Source organism: Perissodus microlepis, chromosome 15 (assembly GCF_051167445.1).
Source record: "Perissodus microlepis isolate ML-2025 ecotype Zambia chromosome 15, ASM5116744v1, whole genome shotgun sequence".
In the NCBI taxonomy this organism is placed as follows: Eukaryota; Metazoa; Chordata; class Actinopteri; order Cichliformes; family Cichlidae; genus Perissodus; species Perissodus microlepis.
The window spans coordinates 11746436-11769940 of record NC_140475.1 but is presented as its reverse complement, the minus strand read 5'-3'; the positions used below and the strand labels follow the sequence as shown (position 1 = coordinate 11769940).

General features: G+C 40.5%; 1 protein-coding gene across 1 annotated transcript in view; it reads right to left on the bottom strand.

Moving 5' to 3' along the window:
- The window catches only part of akap12b (A kinase (PRKA) anchor protein 12b), a 51623-nt gene extending 30579 nt beyond the window's left edge, over positions 1-21044 (bottom strand). Inside the window, exon 1 of the mRNA XM_084952881.1 lies at positions 20701-21044. Coding sequence (XP_084809007.1) covers positions 20701-20835 — 135 coding nt within the window. The 5' untranslated portion in view covers positions 20836-21044. The remainder of the gene's footprint in view (positions 1-20700) is intronic.
- Positions 21045-23505: the final 2461 nt, after the last annotated feature.

Below are 23505 nucleotides of genomic sequence, written 5' to 3'. Positions count from 1 at the left end.
TTGCCCAAAACATATGTGCACTATATGTCAGTAAAAATACTATGCAAATATTGCTGTCCTTGAATGCTGACTAAACACTGAGCTCCTGCGAACATTTTTCTTGCAAAACAAAGGGGGGCCCAGCAAAAAAAGTTTGGGAACCACTGCTCTATTGCAATTTATGCAACAAGTTAATATCAAGTCGGCTTAAAAGCTTGAAGTCTTCAAAGACCCATAACACACAGTAAGGATAAAGTAGAAATGGCAGTAAATTTACTCCATCCAGCCTTCATAGTCATTTTGTTGCCATTATAATGGGAATTATGCAGTAAAGAGGAAAACCTAGCCCAAATATTAAGAAGTCTTCTAACTGTCTGTGTAAATGGCTGTGCTGAAGTTTAGTAACACTAGCTGGGATGTCAGGATTATTCTCAAAAGGACACATGCACACAAAAGCAAACTGGGCGAATGAGATAACAGGCTTAAAGGCTCCCAGTGGACTCGTATTTTGCCCGGGATAGTTAACGCGACAACCTCTGACCTCCGAGGTGTGGAAAGGGTCTCTGAGCAAACGAAAGGGGGATGACACGGGCAGAAGGGGTGACTGGGAAACACGGAGACAGGAAAGATAAAGACAGGGGTTTAAAAATTTCCAGTACTTTTTGTGACATTTCTATCAGTTCCCACCAGGAGGTTTCTGGGGGCCATGACACCATCATGTCTGCCGTCGCTTACGTCCTCCTTCTCTCTTCATGTTTCTTCACCCCTGCCAGCCCCCAAACTATTATCCCTGACCCCCACATTCAGTACATACCAAAGATCAAAGCCTGACAAGACCCCCCGACGAACACTCTCGCTGATTCCACATCCCATTAACTCTGCTCAGGTGCGCAAACTCAACACCTGCGCCTCTGTGTGGTTTGAGGTGAACTAGCAAAGCACTAAGTCAGTCTAATGTTTCTGGGGATTACAAGGTGGAAAGGTTTTTCTGCCCTCTTTCACTCCAGCTATCTCATCCACTTCTGCTCTATAAACAGAGCAGGTTTGCCACTTGGAGTATATTTACTGCAGCTTTCGGGAACCCATCCGTTACCATAAATCTGTCAACTTTTCCCCCCAGCAAACACACAGGCACAAGCTGTATAAGGAAATAATTCCCTGCTCCTCATGTTTGTAAGAGGGCCAGTGTGTTTTTATGTGCGATGGTGTAGCTGCCAAATGTTTTTACTCTTTTATCTTTAATGGAGGAGGGTTACATTCAGTCTTGTGTTTGGCTGAAAGTCTAAATTAAGTTTGGTAAAGACCTGCAAATTGCAAAAAATATAATTTACACGTTCAGAATTAAGTTAGTCAAACTCAGTAATATGCTTGTAAAACTTGCTTTGGATTTCATCACCTTAAAAGACCTCACAGTGTGAGAACAAATGAGTGCATTCGGGTCAAACTTTAGTGAAAATGTGAATGTTAGACTTAATTTAAATTCTGCAAGCTAATGCCTTTAGTTTTGTTGGTTTAGTGCAGTGGTGTCCAAACCCAGGTCTCGAGGGCCGGTGTCCTGCAGGTTTTAAATGTGTCCTTGATCCATCACAGCTGATTCAAATGGCTAAATTACCTCCTCACATGCCTGGTAATGAACTAATCATTTAATTCAGGTGTGTTGACCCAGGGTGAAATCTAAAACAGCAGGACACCGTTCCTCGAGGCCTGGAGTTGGTCCAGCCTGGTTTAGTGTATGGAGGTTTTGCAGACACGTGACTGCTAACCATGTGACATTAACTTGTCAGCCACTTTGGATGTGATAATCACGGTGACAATGTAGGATCAAGTGGATTAAAGCTCCAGGTTTAAAGATCAGCCTGTTACAATCTGGCAATCACAGGTCACGGGGGAAAAATGAGTATTCCTCAACTGGTTGCTGGTGGTTGATGGGAGTTGCTGAGAAAATGATTGGGGTGAGAGGCACACATTTGTTCATAAGTCATTTGGGTCATAATGGAGAAATGGGAGTAACCGACTGGTCTCTGGCACAAACCTTGTGATTGATTTGGTTGCTACTTTATTGCTGCGGACGCCTGCAGTTTGCACGTTAGTGGCAGACTTGTCTACAAACACTGGTCATCTGCTCCCCGAGGTGTAGTGAAACTGTGAAAAGTGCATTACAACCTGGAAATGCGACAATTTGCCTTCAAAGTAAAAGCTGTTTCTTTTGAAACATGCGAGCTGCAGCTCAGAGGGACAACTCTCACTCTGAATACAAACCTTCGCCATAGTTTGCCCCACATTTTATCAAGTATTTGTACTACTGGGCTAGCAGTTAGTGAGGTTTGAGATGTACAAAGAAAATCACTCTCACTGTGTTAGAAAAAAGTCGGATCCCTGACATTTCATGGAAATTTATACAAAATTTCAGCACGATGAGCACAAAATGTATGACATAGAAAACGAGTGTTTGGGAGCTCCGGCAGCCAGGCTGGTACTTTCTTCACTTTTGGGGTCTTGGTCTGTTTGTATTGTTCTTTAGTCATCTGTGGCCAGCCTTAAGTCTGGTGGTCAGAGGACCCTGTTGCAGGATTCAAAGGCATGTGAGGGAAATAACTGAACTGCTTTTAATTTGACAAAAAAGTCAAAGTCCAAGACAGATAAACTAAACTGGGAACTAGGAATGAAGCATGAGGAACCATACAAGAGATTTAAAAAAAAAAGAAAAAAAAAAGAGCGGTATTCCAAATCACAAGAAACACGGGCGCATAAATGGATGACTTGACAAGAGGAATGAACTATAAATACACAGGGGGATGAGACACAGGAGAAAGTAATAAGTGTTGCATAGACAATAAAGAAGGTAGAAGAGGGGGAAGTAAAACTAGAACAATTCACACAGGAAACAACCTTCAAAGTAAAACAGGAAGTGACAAAGAGACAAATTAAGACTCCGGCATTAAATATAAGACGAAACCCAGCAACTATAACAAATACATTAAAAATCAGTGATAACCATACAGTGAATCAGCCCTTTTGAAGTGCTGATTTCTTACCCAGCAGTGGCTCGCCTCCTGCTCTGCCTGAGCAGCAAGATTTAAAATAAATTAAACACTATCTAATGCTTATTTTTATTTGTCTGATGACATGAATCCACGATCAGCTTATTAGAGAAATAATAGTACAGATAAAGCTGCAGTCCTCCATCATGCTCTGTACTTTGTAAATAAAGTTATGTGTGGCCAAAATTTTTCGCATTTTAGTGTCGAGGGAGAAATATGTCACTTACAGCTTGCAGGCCCCACTTTACCAAAAAACAGCAAAGCTGTGGTGTCCCTGACCTCACTGTGGTAAAAAAAAAAAAATCCACTGTTTGTTTACGTAACAGAGAAAATAAAGAATTTCCACAACTCAACTGTCGTTGTTACAACCGACGATTGTCTGAAATGTATCAACAGCTGGCTCCACTTATCCTCGAGTGAGTCCTCTGTGTAGCAAACACTGCAGAGTGGGTGAGTAAGAGGACAAGCATCTTGTGATCAGGGTAAAATGTGGAGATGAAGACACCTACTGTAGCAGAAATTATACCACAAAGGCAATTTTCGAGGCTTTGACAGGTGCTTATACCGCCTGTCCCTCTGTGGCTACAGAACTCAATACTCTGAGGATTTAGGTGTAGCTGGACCATGAGGACATAATAAAGGCTTCACAGAAGATGCTCACTTCTTCATGCTCTCGTGCTCATTCATTTTAATCTGCAATTTATTTAAAACACTCCCTTATCTGTTGTGCAAACATGCAATATTTTCAAAGAAGGGTGTGGTCCTGGAGTCAGAGATGTGAATGACCTGTAATTTGTAAAATATTTAAACTGTCTCTGTTGGTTTCTAGGAGCTAAAACGAATGACAACCAGACCAGCAGTGACATAAGCAGCTCATTCAGTTCATGATGCGGCACAATTCAGAGGCTGTGTTTAGTACAGAAAGACGGTTCTAAGTTTTGTTGTGATTAGCTGGCTGTATTGCACAAACTAAGCCTCAAGGAGGCTCTCAAACAGAGACAAATCCAGGACAAATGAATCTCATTTCACTAAAATCTGACTAATACCCAAGGAGGAGGAGTAATTCTTCTCGTAAAAATGAAAAATGGTAAATGGCCTGTATTTGTACAGCGCTTTACGTAGTCCCTAAGGACCCCAAAGCACTTTACACTACATTCAGTCATCCACACACACATTCACACACTGGTGATGGCAAGCTACATTGTAGCCACAGCTGCCCTGGGGCGCACTGACAGAGGCGAGGCTGCCGGACACTGGCGCCACCGGGCCCTCTGACCACCACCAGTAGGCAACGGGTGAAGTGTCTTGCCCAAGGACACAACGACCGAGACTGTCGGAGCCGGGGCTCGAACCGGCAACCTTCCGATTACAAGACGAACTGCCAACTCTTGAGCCACGATCGAAAAGTGGCTGTAAATCAAGAAATATGGCCTTGACCTAGAGCTCAGTTCAGATGAAGATCTAATAAGTGATTATTATTGTGCAAGTCTCCCTCAAATCTGACCAACACTCCAGAGGGAGCGGGGATTCCTGGGAAATGTGGAGGTGCAGATCCCAGATGGACGCTTCACCGTCGCCTAAGCTCGGTGGTACTGATGACTTAAAAACTCTAATTATTGTTGACCATGATTACTTAACATGATTACTGATGGACTATATGAAATTATTGGATTAAAACAAACAAACAACTCTTCTTTGAACTTTAACAAAATAAACAAAATTTAAAAAAGAAAAAAGAATTAGACTATGAACTGGAATAAACATAAGACGTTTTAAGATAAAAAGACAAAATTATGCCTGAAATTTAAATTTGATTAACTGCAGAGCCATAATAAGACCACATCTCTGTTGCATATGCTGCCCGTTGCCAGTCAGCCCTGAAAACCTCATTAGTCTCTCTGTGTGACTGTCAGCTGTATTCAATTTCCGGTTCACATACATGATGTGAGAGGAGGGACCACGGGGACATTGAATTCGATTAATTAAACAAGAAAGGGATAAAAATAAACCCCCAGAACACAATCTTTTCGGTGTGTCCATGCATGCTTGTGTGTAACAGACAGAGAGAGAGACACATGGGAAAGAGATGAAAGCGAAGAAAAACCGATGAGTGACACCAATGCTGCAGAGACACGCACACCTGTTAGCTGCCGTTTCAGGACAACACACGAGGGCGGGATGTCCTCCTCTACCTACATCAGTGCATCGCTAACCTTTTAACCCCACGTCTCTATACCTCCCACAAATTGTCTGTTTTTCATCATCCCCACCCCCTCATCTGTGCAGCTTGCTACACTTGAACAGCAAACGGAGCCAAACAACAACAACAGCCTGGCCGCAGTTAAGACCCCCCAGGACACGATCATAATCAGGCCACACTGGCCAGTGTTTGACCCCAGGGGCCTGCCTCTCTAAATGGGTTGAAATAACAAATCCAGCCTCTTTGCTGACCCTCCTCGTCTCACGTCCGATAAGAATTTGAGCTTCAGAGTCCTGTATGAGAAGAGAGGACGACTAAGAAGCATAACATGGTTTTAATTAGCGAGGCACTTAAAGCAGACTGTTTTTTTTATGGCTTTGGGCCTCAAATTACTCCTACATTATTGCCCAGTTAATATCTATAAGTTTGATCCAGGTTTTGGCTCAGAAACAACATTCAAGGTCACATCATCAGTGGGGGGCTGAAGGGCCAGACTTTTTCTGAAGGGCCAGACTTTTTCATACAGGGTGTCACTGAGAAGGAGCACAAACTTCTCCTTAAAACATAAATCTGCAAAAAATAAGATAAAATGGTGAAAACTATGGCAATATCTTCATTTATTATTCATTAAAGCACAAAATATCATGCAGACAGAACAGTATTGTAATATGAAAAGCTGTTTGGTTGTTTCTTAATATGATGAAGTGTTTTTATTTAACACCACAAACCTGCTAACAGGACGTTTGCATTTACAGTTTATAATTTATAATTAAAAAACTGCTTTAGTCCAACTGTTCTTTTGTTTAGCCTGTAAATCACTTTAAAACACTGAGGAATATCAGTACAGAGGAAATGAAAACCTGTTATGTCAACAGTTCTATAGCCAATGAGAAGATAGGAAGTCTGTATAAAGTTTACTTTGTGTTTGTTTCGGGGGTTTTATGTATTAAACGTCTACTGTTCTAGTCCTTTTCAGGCTGCTACTACTACGATTTTATTTATTTGTTTGAAACAAATTACCTACCTACCGATCTATAAAATAAAATCTCCAAATATCCATGTACTGTCATAAAATAGATAAATTCCAGTTACTTGTAGTCATGTTCTGACTCTTTCCCTATAGCAATTCCTTTCTCCAAGAGGCAACATGTTTTTAACTGCAGCGCTCACTGTACGGCTGACAGCTGAGCCAGTATGGACCACAGATCCACAACAACAAGTCCGACTGCATTTGACATGGATATCTTGAGGGCGAAACTTCACAGAGCAGCTACATTATCCACAAGGTTCTCCAGCGAGCCACTTATTTTCTTTGTCATGAGGTCATAAGATACGGTTTTAAAGACCAGATCATTTAAAACACTGAGCTTTAAAGATGAATGAGTGACAGTTGTGGGCTTGTAATCGCGAGCTAACACCTTCCACATTACAGCCAATTGACTCAGTGTTATATAAACTGATTTATTACAGCTTTAACACTAATAGGAGTATTAACCCATTAGCTTGACTTGACAGAAAAATCCTTATTTGGGTCTTTTAAATTAAGTTTCCTCACATATTGCTGAGTGCCATTTGATTTAAATGCAATGAAAACACACATGTGAGAGAAATTATACGACGAGATCAGCACTGAGGGTGGACTCTGGCAAGAAAACAACCACCTCAGTGTTGGTCTCCTCATCTCGTTACGTTCATTTATCAAGGATATATTTCAATCCTCAACTCAGTGAAGCTATGAATGGTTGTTTGCGGTTACATAGTTACACTTTGAGAGGTTTCAAGCAAAACCTTCTGCTATATGTTTCTAATCATTTAGTAACAGCATTTGTGTGTCAAGATCCCATTTAGAGCCAAAGTAAGGCAGTTTAATGTATTCAGCATATGGTTTGGGCTAACAGCACCTTTAGTTAGGCAAATAGGGTCGCCTACATTGGAGCTCGACTGTTTCATTATCCTTAGTTTGTGACATAGGCTACAAAATTGTTTTTCTGTGACCCCAACCGGTCACAGCAGATGGCTGCCTCCCCTACCTCCCAGGCTTTTTCCCGTTAAAAGGGTTTTTTTCCTTCCCACTGTCGCCAAGTCATTTACTCATAGGGGTCATCCGATTCTCTTTATAGGGTGTTTATCTTAAGATATAAAGCACCTTGAAGGCACTGTTGTTGTGATTTGGCGGTATATAAATAAAAATGAATTGCCTTGACTTAAATTTAAATAAGTGCAAGTGAAGTCTTAAATTGTTAGGCTAGACTGTCTATTTTCCCACAAAAAGAGAAACTATCCAGTGAGCGGCAGTTCTCTGGGAGAAAATGGCTTGACTAGAAGTTAGAGTAGAATGACAGCTTTGAGCTAATAGGAAGGTAACAGTAACTTAAATAGGAGTAACTTTAATAGCAACTTAAAATGAATGCAGAATAGGTCAAACCTTAAAGCAGATGGGCTACAGCAACAGATCACACCAGGTGCCACTCACGTCTAAGAACACGAAAGACTACATATCACACGAGTGCTTCAAAATTGGATAAAAGATGATCGGAAAAATTAGGCCTGCTCTGAAAAGCCTCAATTTCTGCAACATTTGGATGGTAGGGTGAGAATTTTACCTCAAATTGCTTTCTTGAACATAACAATGAGTTACTCAAAACCACAGTCACCACATCTGATGATGTGGTCTCCGAGTAATGTTTCCAGCACCTTGTCGAATCTTGGTATGAAAAATTAGGCTGTTCTATAAATATTATGAGCATTTCACAGATTTAGCACGTTAAATCTGATTGAGGCAGAGGTGTTATAAGACTACAATAAAGATAGGAGTTAATACAGTAAGCACACCTCAGCTGTGAGGATTACAGTGACCACACTGCCCCACACGAGCATCTCCGAAAAAGCAGCTGTGCACAGGCTATGACTCACTGTTTGTCCTTCAAATGCCCCGACTCCCACCAGAACTACACACACACCGGTACCGGAAACACACATACACACACAAAACATGACCTCATACGTCTTCCACTGCGCTCCGTGATGCAGCTAGTGCTGCATCAGGACCGAAGCTGATGAAAAATGGATGTGTTAAAAAGAGCAACAGAAAGGAAGGCAGCGAGCGAGGTGAACGAGTGCAAGAGAGGGTGTGTGGGGGGGAGCTTTGAATTATACGATTTTTCTACCTCTTAAAGCCCTAAAAAAAACAAAAAAACAACAAGGACTATTTAATGAAAAAGAATGCTACTGCTTTGTTTTTTCAAAGCTAAAAACAAGGATGCCATCATCTTAAATACGTGGCTTAATTTCACACTTGTATACACTAATCCGCATCTAATTGTTTCCATTAGCCTCACGGCAGATCAGCTGAACCTGTGTGGGGCGTGTGAAAGGACTACACATGATCATGTCTGTGGAATTTCAACATAATTGCTTGGTTATAAAATCAAAGGGAATACTCTTTTAGGGCTACTTCCACCCATTTTGCCCATTGTGCCCCACTCTGTTTCAACAAACAGGCTGAGAGGCAGACAGCAAAATACAGAAAGCGACTGTAAGTCCACGCTGTGCAGAGCATGAGCTCAGAGGTGTGGGGAAAGATAAAATGATGACTCACGAAGCTGCGAAAGAAGAAAGCAGAGGCAAGGCTGACAAGCGAATCCAGCAAGCTCTTAATGGAGTTGAGGTGGGATGTTAACTGAATTGAGAGACTTCAAACTGTGCAAAAACCACATGACTCATGCCCGATGAGCACCACACGAAGGACACTGCTAGAAGAGCAAACGCCTTAACTAAAACTCCTCAAATCAGCCACATTCCCTGGGTCATGCAAACAGAATTGTTGGATAGGCGTGGCCCTGTAAAGCAATTATACTTTTATCATATTATGTGTACGATCGTAACCTAACTGTGAAAGGTTGTGCATACTCATCAGTTTAATGTAATATGCAAATAACACTTTGAAACCATTAAAATGAAGTGATTATTGAACCATCTGGAGTTTTTTTTTAAATGAAATAAATATTAAATTACATATATGAGTTTTAATTTGCAACATGTTTGCTACATCTGGCATTATTTATTTTTATTTATTTATTTATTTTTGCAATTTATTTAGATTTTTCTGGAGGAAAACAAAATCACTCTGGTGATGTAGAAGGCTCAAAAATTTATATATCAAATATAACACACTAGGCATTCAGGGGACAATAACTCTTGAGGCTTTCCACTCTGCTTTATCTTTGTTTCCACATGAAGACACAAAAATGGGCAAGGCAGTGTTGAAAGGCTGCACATATTAGGGATGCTGCTGTGGGAGAATCAGTCCAATCAAAATGATTGATTTGGACAGAGTAGCTATAACGGTCCCTGCGGGACAGTGGACAAGACAAGTCTGGCAGGGCAAACCTGAGATATTCAATAACGTATCATCACCACAAGACAACAGTTCCCAGTTCTCAAAACCTCCTCCCAACATCTCCACAGAAAAGGAGAAAAGAAAAACAGTGTAACGTCTAAAGTGAATAAAATTATTTTCTTATTTCTGGTGACGCACTTAAATTACATCACTAACAAAATAGCAAACATGTCCAACACCTGATTAGCTCCATGTCTCTTTTTTCTGTGTTTATAATGGTTACAATAATAAATGGGCGGTGTCATTATACACGCATGGGGTCAGAGGTCAAGTTTTCTGAAAATCTTGTGAATGCGATAACTCGAGGAGGAAGTCACGTAGGTTTTTCAAACTGATACTATAAGGGTATATACAAAAAAATCTCAGTGGCCTTAAGTTCAACATGGCCTAAAGGTTAGAGGTCATCTCACATGTAAAACATCCCCAGTTCCAGGGGATCCCCAAGCCTCACGGGGCATAAAGTAATGTACTCCTAGAGTCAATCCCAGGATAAAAGGGAAGGTTTTATCAGGAGGACTATGTGCCATAAAATCTGAGCCAAATCAAACATGTGGATGAACCTGCTCTGGGAAATAAGGGAGCTGCTTGTGTCTTAAAATTACTGCAAAAGCCGCAGTTTCAAGGTGTGTACTAGTTATGATCAACTTAAAATGTAAGTGTTCTTCAGTATGAGGAGCTAAAGGCTTCCAGTGTCTAGAAAAAAAAAGAGAAACTATCCAGTGAGCGGCAGTTCTCTGGGAGAAAATGGCTTGACTAGAAGTTAGAATGACAGCTTTGAGCTAATGGGAAGGTAACAGTAACTTAAATAGTAGTAACTTTAATAGTAACTTAAAATGAATGCAGAATAGGTCAAACCTTAAAGCAGATGGGCTACAGCAACAGATCTTTAGTATGAGGAGCTAAAGGCTTCCAGTGTCTAAAGTAGTCTATTGCTTATCCCCAGCTGCAGAGAGGCTCCATAATGTAGTGGTTATCTGCTCTGGTTATTGGCAAACAAAAGGTCACTGGTTTGATTCCAGTTAGAGACAAATCTATGGAAGCCCATTTCTGCCACTAAAAAAAGTATCCGTATTTTTCTCGAAATTTCAACTTATTAACTCGAAATTTTGAGAAAAGTAACTCAACATTTTGAGCTAGCTCTGCCAATCAGTAATCTACGTGAATGACGTCATTTTCTTGTTACCTGGGAGGATATAGCACAATGCACACTCAAAACCGTACTGCAACAAATTGGCGCTTTGGAGAGTACGTTTGCTCATAGTAACGGCATGTGATTCAGCTAATAACAAAAAGATGTGATCATTTGTGAAGCCACGCTGAAAATACTCAGCAATTTGTGCATTCATGACTGGCTGGTAGCTTAGCTGTAGCATTTGTAGCTGAGCGCTTCAGCCTCCGGGTAACAAGGAAATGATGTCATTCACGTGGATTACTGATTGGCAGCTCTAACTTGAAATTTTAAGTTACTTTTCTCAAAATTTCAAGTTAATAAGTCGAAATTTCGAGAAAATAACTAAAAATTTCGATTCAGCGCTGCTAACTGTTATGGACACTTTTGTTTGTTTGTTTTTTAGTGGCGGAAATGGGCTTCCATACAAATCGCATTTAGGGTTACAGCAGGAAGGTGTATATTTTTGCTTAAAAATGCAGAGCTCCCTGCTGTTGGAACCCATAGAAAGTATCTTTATTTGTCAGCAACTGCAGAACACATCAAGAAATAATCTCATTTTCAAGCAACAAAAAACTTTTCTTTCTCTTCTTTCGGTGGATTTTACTTCTAGCTGCATCACATTCACATACACGTACACTGCAGATTTGTAGGGAAAAATATACAGTTTTCAGTATTACGAGAAGAAGCAAACACTAACTGCATTTTAATAGAATTTGTTTCAGTTCATTTGAATCATTTCTTGATGTAAATGCTTAATGATCTGCAGGGTAAACAGCTTATTGGATAATTAGGTGGAAAAAAGAGGCGGAAACACAACAGACGCCAGTAAAAGAAAAACAAACTAAAAAACAGAAAAAAAAAATTATATAATGTTTCAATGCAGTTTTTTTCCCAAGTGCTGATGGGTAAAGAGGAACAAAAGACCCCTGGTTTTTCACATCCTCAAACACCCACGCCTGTTTTTATGGATCTGGCAGTGTATCTGAGAGATGTGTGAGCAATTAGAACAGACCAATTAGAAGTGAGATACTTCCTGTTTACCTCAACAAGAGCAGGAAAAAAAACTTTCTAAATTTGATTTCCCTTTTAGAAAAAAAAACATGGGAGGTTCATTATTTGTTGTAGTTTAATTGTGCTTGCACCTATATTATAATAAAGTAATATAAAATACTTATCAGTCACTTCATTAGGTATACTCCTTAACACAAATATCTAATCAACCAAACACACTGAAGCTATTTAGTGCATTTAGCCCCCAGTGGCTATGACAAACAAAAACTACCGAAATATTAACGTGGAAGTGAAAAATGGCTGTTTTTGAATATTTTAATTCATTGTCATTGTTGTAATTCTGCAGATTCCTCAGTTGTAAAAATGTGATAAACAGTAGGATAGCCTGTGTCTATCACCTGTAGCCTCATCCTCATTATTCTGCTCAACCTCCAAAGCTGTGGTGAGAACAGGTGTTTACAAAAAAAGGTCACTAAGAAGGCTTTTATTTGACTCATATGCACAAAAACGTGGTATAAAATCATGCCTTGCATAGTTTTAATGGGCTGCATCACCTTTATGATAAAACTCACTGATGTTTTATGGCTCTATAGAATTTTATTTTAAATCACAATTTGCTCAAAATGGCTCTTTAGATAGTAAAGATTGCTAACCCTTCATATGACATATAAGGCACATGTCATATATAAGCTGTATGATTGTTGCATTGTTTATCTTAATCACTGATTCTGTTTAGGGTTACATGAGCGTATCTCAGCTGTAATTAGGAAAGAGTTGGGGTACACCCTGTATAGGTTGCCAGTCCATCACAGTCTATTTACATCTGAATTTAACCAACAAGTATGTCTGAAGTAAAACCAACATCCAACTGGTGGACATTCCCAGGTAGTGGGGACCTAGAAAGTGTTCCTGAGGGTTGTTAACTCACTAAAATCTCAATCATTACATGTTACAGGTGTTTAAAAGGGCGTCATCACCGGGGCGGGGAGGTGAAACGTCTGTTTGTTTGTGCTGAAACTTTTTCTGCCTCGATGAAGCTTCTAAATTTGAAATGTTCGTGTGCCTTTGTTTTCTTCCTTAATATAAAGTTGATAAAACTGCTGAATGAAGCAGGTAGCTGTAACTGCAGAGTGGAAAGTAAATCAATGTTCATTCACTCACATTATCCTGTGATGGCAGTAACAGTCTTTAGCACGTTTCTTTCTTTCTTTCTTTCTTTCTTTCTTTTTACCTGAGCCTATTTTCATTCAACCTCTATCATCAGTGTCCTTTTAAAATCAGGCCAAAGGGAGGACTGAGAACACAATTGACTGATTCATCTGGCTTTGTGTCACACTGGCAGGCCCCCCATGTAACTCTCTCTTTCTCAAACTTTTTTCTCCCTGTGCTCCATGCTCGCCCCCTCTTCTCATTGTCCACCCAAAATGCATTTCTTCACCCCCCTCCCCTGGTGCACAGAGGGGCTCCTCGCTTGTCCCCATGCCGGCCCATCCTCAATGGATCTTCTGTCTGACCCCCTTCCGCCTCCCTCTCATCTCTCCCTCCAAACAGGATAATCAGAGCCAGAGCAGCGTCTGATCAGCCGCAGCTCATTACACAGGAACGTACGAGCTTTAATCAGCGCACATTACATTACATAACATGACGTTGGATCATTGGAGTCACCTGCCACTGCCGCTGCCTCTGCGAGGGGAGGAGGATCTGACTCCCATCCTAGGCCTCGTGTCTAGGTGGGTATTTGCAGTGCGCTTGCTATGTTTAATCTCAAAGTCTCTGTGCATGCGATTTAAAACAGTAAGAATTTACTTTTGCAACACTGACACTGCATTGAGAGACACCTCCCATCTAACTCCAATTTAACTGGGCTGCAAAAAAGGAAACTAAAGAGAACACATGCACTGTGATACATTCTGACTGCAGGATCCCTGCATCCCTTTGCACTCCAAGCCCAGTAACATCCTAAAGCTGAAGCAGCAACCCTACAAACACCAAAATCTTCCAGTGTGCTCAAAGAACTGAGATCCCGCAGTGCAACATTACTTTTACGAGTCCAAAGGCCTCTAAAATCCATACCCATAAATCATCATAAGACTGAAACCTTCTTCTTATGAACAATGTCCGTACTGTTTCCATGATATACACTCATAACAAGGAAACACTGTCTTCTGCAGACACCACTGTCAGGCTGTACATTAACCTAAAATGAAGGTCACAGTGCCGTAATTAACTTTCCATGTGAGCAGGAGCTCTGAATGGAAGGTGCCCGTGAAAAGTGCCTAACAAATACTTGTGAATGTTCAGCTCGGGAATACATGATAAAGATTTGATCTGTAAAAGATATCATTTCACTCCAAGAGGAGTAAAATAAACCTACATCAGACTGGAACAGCCACCACTAAACGGAAGAGGCCTACAGTGCCACTGATCAGCACCTTACAGTCAGTATGGTTAGTAGCTTGTAGAATCATTTTCTGTATGACTTTATCAGGATTTCACACTGTAGTGGAGGAATTTTGGTTCACACTTCTTTACAACATTACTTCAGTTCATTGAGGTTTGTTGGCAGCTCTCTTGAGGTCCCACCACAGCATTTCAATCAGTTTGCAGTCTTTACTTTGTCTGGGCGATTGCAATGTCATGAGTCTTTTCTTTTGGAGTCATTCTTTTGTGCTTGGCATCATTTTCCTTTTGCACGGCTAAACGTTTTGTTGTCAGACAGACGGCTTCACATTTGGACTCTGGGACACGTTGGTATACATGGTCAGCTCAGTGAGTGCGAGGTGTCCAGGTACTGTCTCTTCAAAACAAGCCTAAAATATTGGCCCAGCCTTACGGGGTTTATTTTGCAGTTTCTCTGAGTATTGCACGGTCTGAATTTGAGATGGATCTGCTTGGACATCCGCTCCTGAGAAGCTTATGGCATTATGTTAAGACACAACTGATTAGTCCAGACCAGAAAATGTCCAGAAATCCTGCTTTTTTGCAGGTGCTCACACATTGATAATCAGCACCTGGATTTTACTTATCCTCTTAATTTCTACAGAGGCAGTAAGGATGCACTTAGTTTTTCACAGTGCAGTCCAGAGAACACCTCAAAAACCCAAAGGTGTCACATCATGGTCACATGTTACCTCAGCCACTATCAGGGTGCTTACAATCACACAGTTAAGTTAAATGGCAGCACGCTCGATAGCTCGATAGCTTTTCAGATCAGAGCTGCAGAATAGCGATTAGGAATAATCCTCACAGTACCATCACATTAAACATCAGCTATGCTAATATTTCATAACTTATATTTCTTTTCATACTTTTGCAAACATTATTACTTTTTTCCATGAGTATTTTGCAGGGGTCTTTCTCTGTAGCAATCCTTCCCTGCAAAGATCTGATGCTCATGACCATCCCGACCCAGGTGATGACCCCTGGAAACTTTTCCAGGCATTGCAGAATCACTCTAATCAATATTAAATAATCAGAGAGCTAAGAAGACCTTTTCTTTAAACAATTTGCTTCTATGTATTAATCATAAATGTATGCACTGACCATCAGGTAGCAAGTATTCCCAAATTTTGCAAGATTTTATATCTTTATTCTTAAAAATTCAGGCTTAATATTTTAGGAGTTTTTCACAAGAGGAGCTTACATGTTGTGCTCCGAACAGAATCCAGTGCAGCAGATTCTATATCTATAGACTACATTCTAGCTATATTATGTATAAAAGCATTATAGAGAGACAAGAAGAAGGAGATGTACTACTGTGAAATCTAAATTCTTTGATCTTCATTTTAACTATTTTTTTCATTTGTGCTGGCCAAACTTGTTTATTTTCTTATTTTGAGCCTCTAAGTTCACAGAATATGTCATGTAAACAGCAGCAAAGCCAGCAGAGCTGGGTTAAAGAAAAACATTTTTGTGTTAAAAAGAAAAAAGTCTCGGAAACACCTACTTAAATTACAAGCGTAATGTGATCGTTTTGATACCACTGGTGAGGTCGAGGAGACAGAGAGGTATGAGCAAGGCGGGCCGTGGCGCTGGTGGAGAGGGAGACATTTCTAACATTCCTCTGTGGAGTGAGGAGGATATTTATTGACTGTGTATCAAGCACGAAGGCTCCAACCGCTACAACCAACAAAGCACACACACGCTTCCCGCTCTCACCCCAAAATACAACATATTATACAAATGTACGTGAAAATAGACCCTTAAAGATTACATGCTTTGTCTAACTCTGATGTTTGTTCTGAATAAATGGATTTAAAATATCTGTTTTCATCTTAGATAGACGTGTATCACTTACAGAGAAAACAGCAGTTTTCCAGCGACTCCTTTCTTTTGGTTCAAGTATAAAATACTTGGGAGCCACAGACAAGGTCATGGTTCTCCTCTGTGCTGGACGACACACAGGTTTAAAAGGAAAACAGCAAGAAAACGTCTGAAGTCCTGACTAGAGGTCAAATACCTGTCAGTTTAACTGACGTGGAAGTATTTGTTTAGTCTTTAAAATCTCACTTTCATACAAAACACAGCCAAAGCTCTAGATTCTGGCTTCTTTTAATTAGATTATGTGTGCCCGTTGTTGAGATTTTTATTTGCTGGACAAACAAGCGATTCATTAAAAAAAAAAAAAAAAAAAACTTTAGGAAGGTTTTAGTTTGAGGAGTTTTTTTAAAGACATTATTAAAAAAATAACAGACCAGTGAATGAAGAAAACAACAGAAACCAGAAAACATGTCAAAGGTTTAAACTGAGAAAATGAACTATTTTGAGAAAAAACGGGTTAATTTGGCAACAGGTGAGCAAAATGAATGGACATAAAAAAGAGCATCTTATAGAGGCTGAGCTTCTCAGAGTTGAAGATTGGCAGAGGTTCAACAATTGTGAAGACTTTGATCATCTCATCATCTATGGTATATAATATCACAGAAAGATTCTGGAGAAATCCCTGTGCGCAAGGAACAAGGCTTAAAAACAATACTAGCTGCCCGTAATCGCCAGGCCCTCAGACGGCAGAGCATTAAAAACAAGCGTGATTCTGACAAGAAAACCCCTACGTGGCCTCAGGAACACTTCCATGATCGCTGTCTGTGATCCAAAAATGGCTTCAGTTCATTTAGGCTGTTCTGTGCTCAGACAAATCTAAATGTGAAATTCTTTTAGGAAAACGTGGACACAGCAACTTCTTCTACACATTAAAGAGTGTGTCATCAGCACTCAAAAGCTTAAATCTCTGATGATATGGGGGTGTGGTAGTGCCTATAGAATGGGCAGCTTGCACATCTGGAAAGGCATCATCAGTACTGAAAGGCATACAAAGGATTTAAAGCAACATATGCTCCCACCCAGGTAGGGATGGGTATTGATAAGATTTTCACGATTCCGATTCCATTTTCGATTCTGTTTAACGATTCGATTCTTTATCGATTCTCTTATCGATTCTTTTTAAAAAAGGAGAACACTAAGGTCGAATAGCTTAGAACTTTATTTTATATCTTCTCTTTGAACAAGATAGAAATTTAGGAGTAACATGGCCTTACAAACCCAACAGTGAGATCTTAAGAGATCCAGCCTATGGCTCTTCAATGGGGTGTCAGGAAAAAACACCAGAAAAAATGTAAATGTAAAATAATAACATAAATATTCTTCTGTAGCAATAACAAAGTATAACATAAATTATTCTGTAGCAATTACACAAGAATATCCAGTAATGTCCCTGCCTACAATTAAACACATTCACTTACCGAAAATCGGGGGCATCTGCTGTGGCAAATGGGTGCAAGCCTTTTACCACAAACTTAGTCACTGCTCGGTGACATTCGTCTATCCTGGCCTGAAAGGAGACGCTACCGGTAGACTGCAGCGACAACTGCCAGCATCTGAGCCAGCCAGACTCTGTCTGTCTCTCTCATCATGGTCACCTAAGCGCACAGTAATGGAAGGTTTTGTAATAAGGCAGATCGCGCTAACATAATATGCACTGTTAGTTGATTATATACCTGCCGCATTAACGGGAGAGGACGTGCAAACGTTGAGATTCAAGAGTCCGGAGCGGAATTAAAAACACGACATTCATTTAAGGTCATTGCGTGTTTTGTGAGCTTTTGCATATTCGTAGTGTTTCCTCCCTTAAATGAAATATCTACTTTGCAAGTATTGCAAGTTGCCCTGTTGTCATCCGTTCTCGTAAAGTATAATCAAACTTTTGAGCGTTTGAGCCGCTTAGGCGCCGTGTTTCCTGTCAGGTAAATGACGCTCCGCAACGTGGTGACGTCATTCGGGGCGATTGGAATCGATAAGGGAAACGTTTGCTAAAATGGCAAACAATTCCAAGGAATTGAAACAGTGGGAACCGGTTCTCAAAAAGAACCGGTTTTCGATACCCATCCCTACACCCAGGTCTCCCCAACAAACTCTTGGCAAAAGAACGAATGAAGAAATTGAATGAACTGATACTTTTCTCAAAATGTTTCCTTTTCTCATTTTAGACATGTGGTGGGTTTTCTTTTCAGTGGAAGTGACGTTGAAAAGAATCAGCAGCAACATCTTCTCTGCGAGTGGTGACTCTTACTCGAGAAAACACAAACCTTGTTTTCAGTGTTGCTTCCATGCAGGCAGTATTTTCCCTTTTACTGAACCACACATACTAAACAAACCACTAGAGAAGAAAACATCCATTTACCCATGACTAGAGGCTCATGCTTGCGACAGCGTGCAAAGTCAGCTCGCTCCAGGTGAGAGGAAAAGTTAGTAAATTTCACTTTTTTTCGAGTGGGTAAAAAGTCTCCTTAAAGATCTGTGACAATTAGAAATAAAGGTCTGTCCTACAAATTCTCATATTTTTCCACAAATAAGTAATATTTGATACCAGCTGGTAATTACTGATGTGGAAACAGCAAAACAGCATGACTGGAAATTTACTGTCAGTGGCAGAGACGTAGACTGGGAATCACAAACTGTTCCAACCTGTCACGGTTGAAATCACAGAGAATAACAGATGTACCTAAAACACCCCGGGATGTTTGAAATATTGCATATGACAAAGTCTCCACAGTTACTTGGAAATAAAAGTGAAAACACTGCAATCCATGATGACGCCTGAGATAAGAGCTCGAGGCTTGAGGCTAAAACGTCCAACCGCCACACAGACGTTCTTTGGAAATAAACAAGAAGCAACGACCGTGATTCAAATCTGGATTAGATTCTTAATGTACCCCCGCCCCTTTCCCCCCCCATCACCACCACCCCCACCAACACCCCCCACCCAAGGTATCATGTGACCTTTCTGCTGACCTTAAAGAGACTGAGATGGGCCACGAAATGTAACCTGTTGCCCTCTAATCTATAAAACACTCAATAAATCCAATGGGTTATGTGAGGCGTGAACAGAGCAGAAGGTAAAGACATAAATAGTTCTTAGTAGGCACTTTCCAAATATGCATTCACACAATACTGAGCAACTGACACATTGGTAAGAGTGCAGTGTTTGCAGGATACCTCAGGTGGTGGCAGCTGGACCCCAGCATGGTCCAGGGCTAAAGCAGTGAAAACAGCATATTAGCTTTTTGGAATAGGAATATTTTATATAATTTTAATTTCAAATGTGGAAAAAAACAAAACAAAAGTAAAAAAAAATAAAGAAATAAAAATACATTCATTATCTTTAAATTCTCTGCTGTCTGCGCAGGCAGCGTCTTGCACTTTCAGAGGGACTCGGGAAGTGTCATCTGACTTAAATGTGACACTAGAGTTAGAAAACTGCCCGGCATATGGGAAATGTAAAGCACTTTAATGCTGTTTACTCCTAACAGCTGAGTCACGAGATCAAAGTGCTTGATTTGATTGGATTTGATTTGAAGGGAAAGGTTTAAATAATTAGCTGATCAGTGGGCCTGTTTATTTTCCCACATCAGTCATTTCTCAAGCACAAATGCCAAACCTTCTCTGATTTCCTCTGAGAGGATTTGGTGCTAGATAAAAACTGAATGTTTTCATCTTTGTGTCTAAGACTGTTAAAGTGGTGGCATCTTGGGCTTTGAGACATTATAACAGGCATTTTAACTATTTCCTGTCTTGCAAAGATAAAATAAAAACAGGTGCTTCTTCAGTGCTCTAACATCAACATTGACATTGAACTAACAGCACCACCATAAACCTCTTGAACTGTAATGCATGTAGTTTTAAAATTATATAATGAAAATCTGAGTATCTATCAGATTTCTGTTTATTAACACATTTTATTTTCTTAGTTTTAATTGTTTGGGGGTTTGTTTGTTTGTTTTTTACGTTTTTCTGCCATCTTTAAAAAGATGTAGGAATTACAAAGAACATTGGGATTAATAGTTTATGATGAAGTATAAAAATAACTTTTGACAATTTTTGCTGTAAAGGAACATTAATTATGCAATCATCGGTCCCTGTGAGAATCACATCCGTCATTTCTCCCGGTAAAAGCTGGCCGAAAACAGTCAAATCAATCAGTTCCTATTCTATAAAGAAAAATATGCTCGTTATCCGGGACTAAACGATGGCCTGTGTGGCTGTAAACCTGGACCAAGCTGAGCTGCTGCTGGCGTTTTATTACTGCGGGACTGCAGACTCGACCCATTACTCAGCAAAAACAGCGTCAGGCGCACATGGAGCTGGTGCGCTGCAGCACATTACTCATGCACACAGCGAAGCACATGATTTGAGGCTGGGGAGGCGGGATGGGGGGCGACAGGTATGTTTGCAAACATGTAGGTAAACTCACAATAAATGCACAAAACGACAGCTTTTACAGCTGAAAGCAGACGCAGATACAGCCCCCCGCAACCGGGTCTGTCTCTGCTCACCGTGCAGGGCTGGGTTGGGGGGGGTGTTGTTTACTGTGACAGAGCTAAAAAGGCGCAAGTGTCGGCTGTACCTTGCTGTCCAGGACGCTGTCTCCCTCCTGGTGCGCCTTCACTTCTGCGCTGAGATCCCCGGCGGAGGCTGAAGCTGAGGCTGAGGCATCCTCCTGGCTCTTCCCGTCCTGCTGCGCTGAATTCTGTGCTCCCATGGCCAACTCTTTTCGTCTTTGGCTACTTACGGTCTAAATAAGCCTCCGCAATAAACGCAGCCAGAGCAGAACTACTGTGTTTAGGGAGCAAATATCCAAAGCGTCCGATGTACGATGCAGCTCCGCCCCGGGGTGGCCTGGATCTGGAGTGATGAAGCGTCGGGACTGGCAAACTCTTTCAGGACGCCCCCACCTCCTGCATCTCCCGTCAGTATCACATGGGGGGCTCCGGTGTGCAGCGGCACGCCTTGCAGGAGCAGAGCCGGTGCTGATGGAGGATAAACAAATTAGGGAAAAGGAGGGCAAGTAATTAAAAGGATAAAGGGCCTTTTATTCACACGCCGCATTAATCCGTTAGTTTTGTTCTGTTCCTGTAAATTAAATTTGAGCAATTTTAAAAACACAGCAATGACACGAGGGCAGAAATCCGACAAGTTTGAGCAGAAGTGGCAACAATCATAAGTGCAGACTTATAATTCAAGTGGTTTAACAACAAAAATGCATTCATTTTTTTAGGAATTAAAGACATTTTTATGCATAGAGCCCGATTTTCAGAGGTGCAGCTAAGACCTCTTCCCTTGTTGTCATGACAAATTTAATCAAAGATGCGGTTCATTCAGAATTTTGAACTTGCATTTAGTAGCTTTTCACTGGAATATCTAACATGAGAAAAGAAGATAACAAAAGGTGGTTAAGAGGTGCAAACCACTGGTTACACTCTAGAACACGATTTGACTTTGCAAAATATATATATATATATATATATATATATATATATAGATAGATAGATAGATAGATAGATAGATAGATAGATAGATAGATAGATAGATAGATAGATAGATAGATAGATAGATAGATAGATAGATAGATAGATAAATGTCGTAATTCTTGCACCAGAATGATAGGAAGAGACAAGTATAGAGAGGGAAAGAGGACAGCTTGTGGTCGGTCATACATGGTGAAGGAAAGTAAATGTATGGCTGCAGAGGAACTGGCTCACTAGTGTTTTTTTGATGACAGAAATAGCAGGATGAACTGTGAAGTGTACAGAGTTACACTCTCTGCTCAGATTCAAACAAATGCTACAAAATTAGTCATACAGCATTTTACAGTCCAAATGGATAATGACCCAAAGCTCACTGCAAAAGCAACCTGAGACTTTCTCACAAAGAAATGAGAAATGGCCACGTCAGTCACTTGATCTTAACCCAAACAGAGTATGCTTTTCAGATATTTAATACAAAACTGAATGCAGAAGGACCCACAAACAAGTGACGATGAGTGGCAGGGTGATTTGTGTCAGAGTGACGGCAGCAAAATAGTAGTTAGACATGCTGGGCAGAGCTGAAGATGCAGGATGGACAGAATTACAAGTCCATGAGAGAGACAGCTCAGGTTGATCAGTTTGGAGACAAAGTTAGAGAAGAGGGTGACAGGGGTAGGGTAAGACTTCTCCTCCTGTTTAAAAAGGTTCTCCTGGCTTTACTTTGACATCCACCTTATCTTGGATCATGCATTTTAATCCCCCTCCCCATGAGGAAGTGCTTTGGCAACAGTGGGAAGGAAAAACTCCCTTTTAACAGGAAGAAAACTCATTTTGTGTTGCAGAGAGAACAATCTTTCTTGTGCTTCGTGTAAAAACACTATCACAACCTTCATAACACTTGCAACACAACAAACAGTTTCTCTGTTATTCCAGCTGAATTCGCTCCATGACGTAATCTCTCTGTCTGACATCTCTTTAGATCCTAATTTTTAATCTTGTTTACATTTTGCTGTGATTTATTGTTCTGATGAAGTGTGTGTACAGTTGCTCTGGTTTACAGAACTGGTTTGTAGGTAATTGTAATTGTAGGTTGAGCCAATGTGTCATTTTGTTTGGAATTTTTGAACACACAAATTACAGTCCAAGCATTTAAAGCCAAGTTCACACACGCCTAAACTTGGGGTCCCGACAGCTAAACCAAAACACAAACCCAAGCACGTAGTGCAACAACACAAATTAAGACTTTACACAGAGAAACACTCAGAGATAACAGGATATAACCAGTCAAACTGTAAAACACACAGGACACATTATACAACTATGAAACAATAACAGCAACATGAACTGATAGGGACTGGAGATCATCTGCTACTTACTGGTAATATAAGGTGGACTCATTTAAAGCAACATACACAGATTTTTATTCTGCTTGGATATTTGCCCACTCTTCCTGGCATAATTGGTAGAGTTCATTGATTTGATTACTTAAAAGCTGGGACCACGCCAGGAAATCATAGCTAACAAGTTTGCAGTAGGGTTTAGGTCGGGACTTTGGGAAGATTAATCGGAAAATGGTTAGGATGATCAGAAACAATCATGCACTCAAAAAAATGAAATTGTGTGGTTGTTACATGTACAAGATTCAAACTTGTAATTTGAACTAAATTTCATGTTTCTATGGTGAACGTAATTAAATCATGTAGCATCTGCATGAAATTCAGCAACATGATACAATCTAGTAAGAGTGGTTAGTTACCTGGACTCACAAAATTCACAAGATCACATTAGATGTCAAATTGCAGGAAAATTGCTGGAGTTTTAAGAGGCAGACAACTACACACACACCACGTGTATGCTATCGCTATTTATTGTGGTTTAACCTGTCAAGGACAAAAACGTACAGA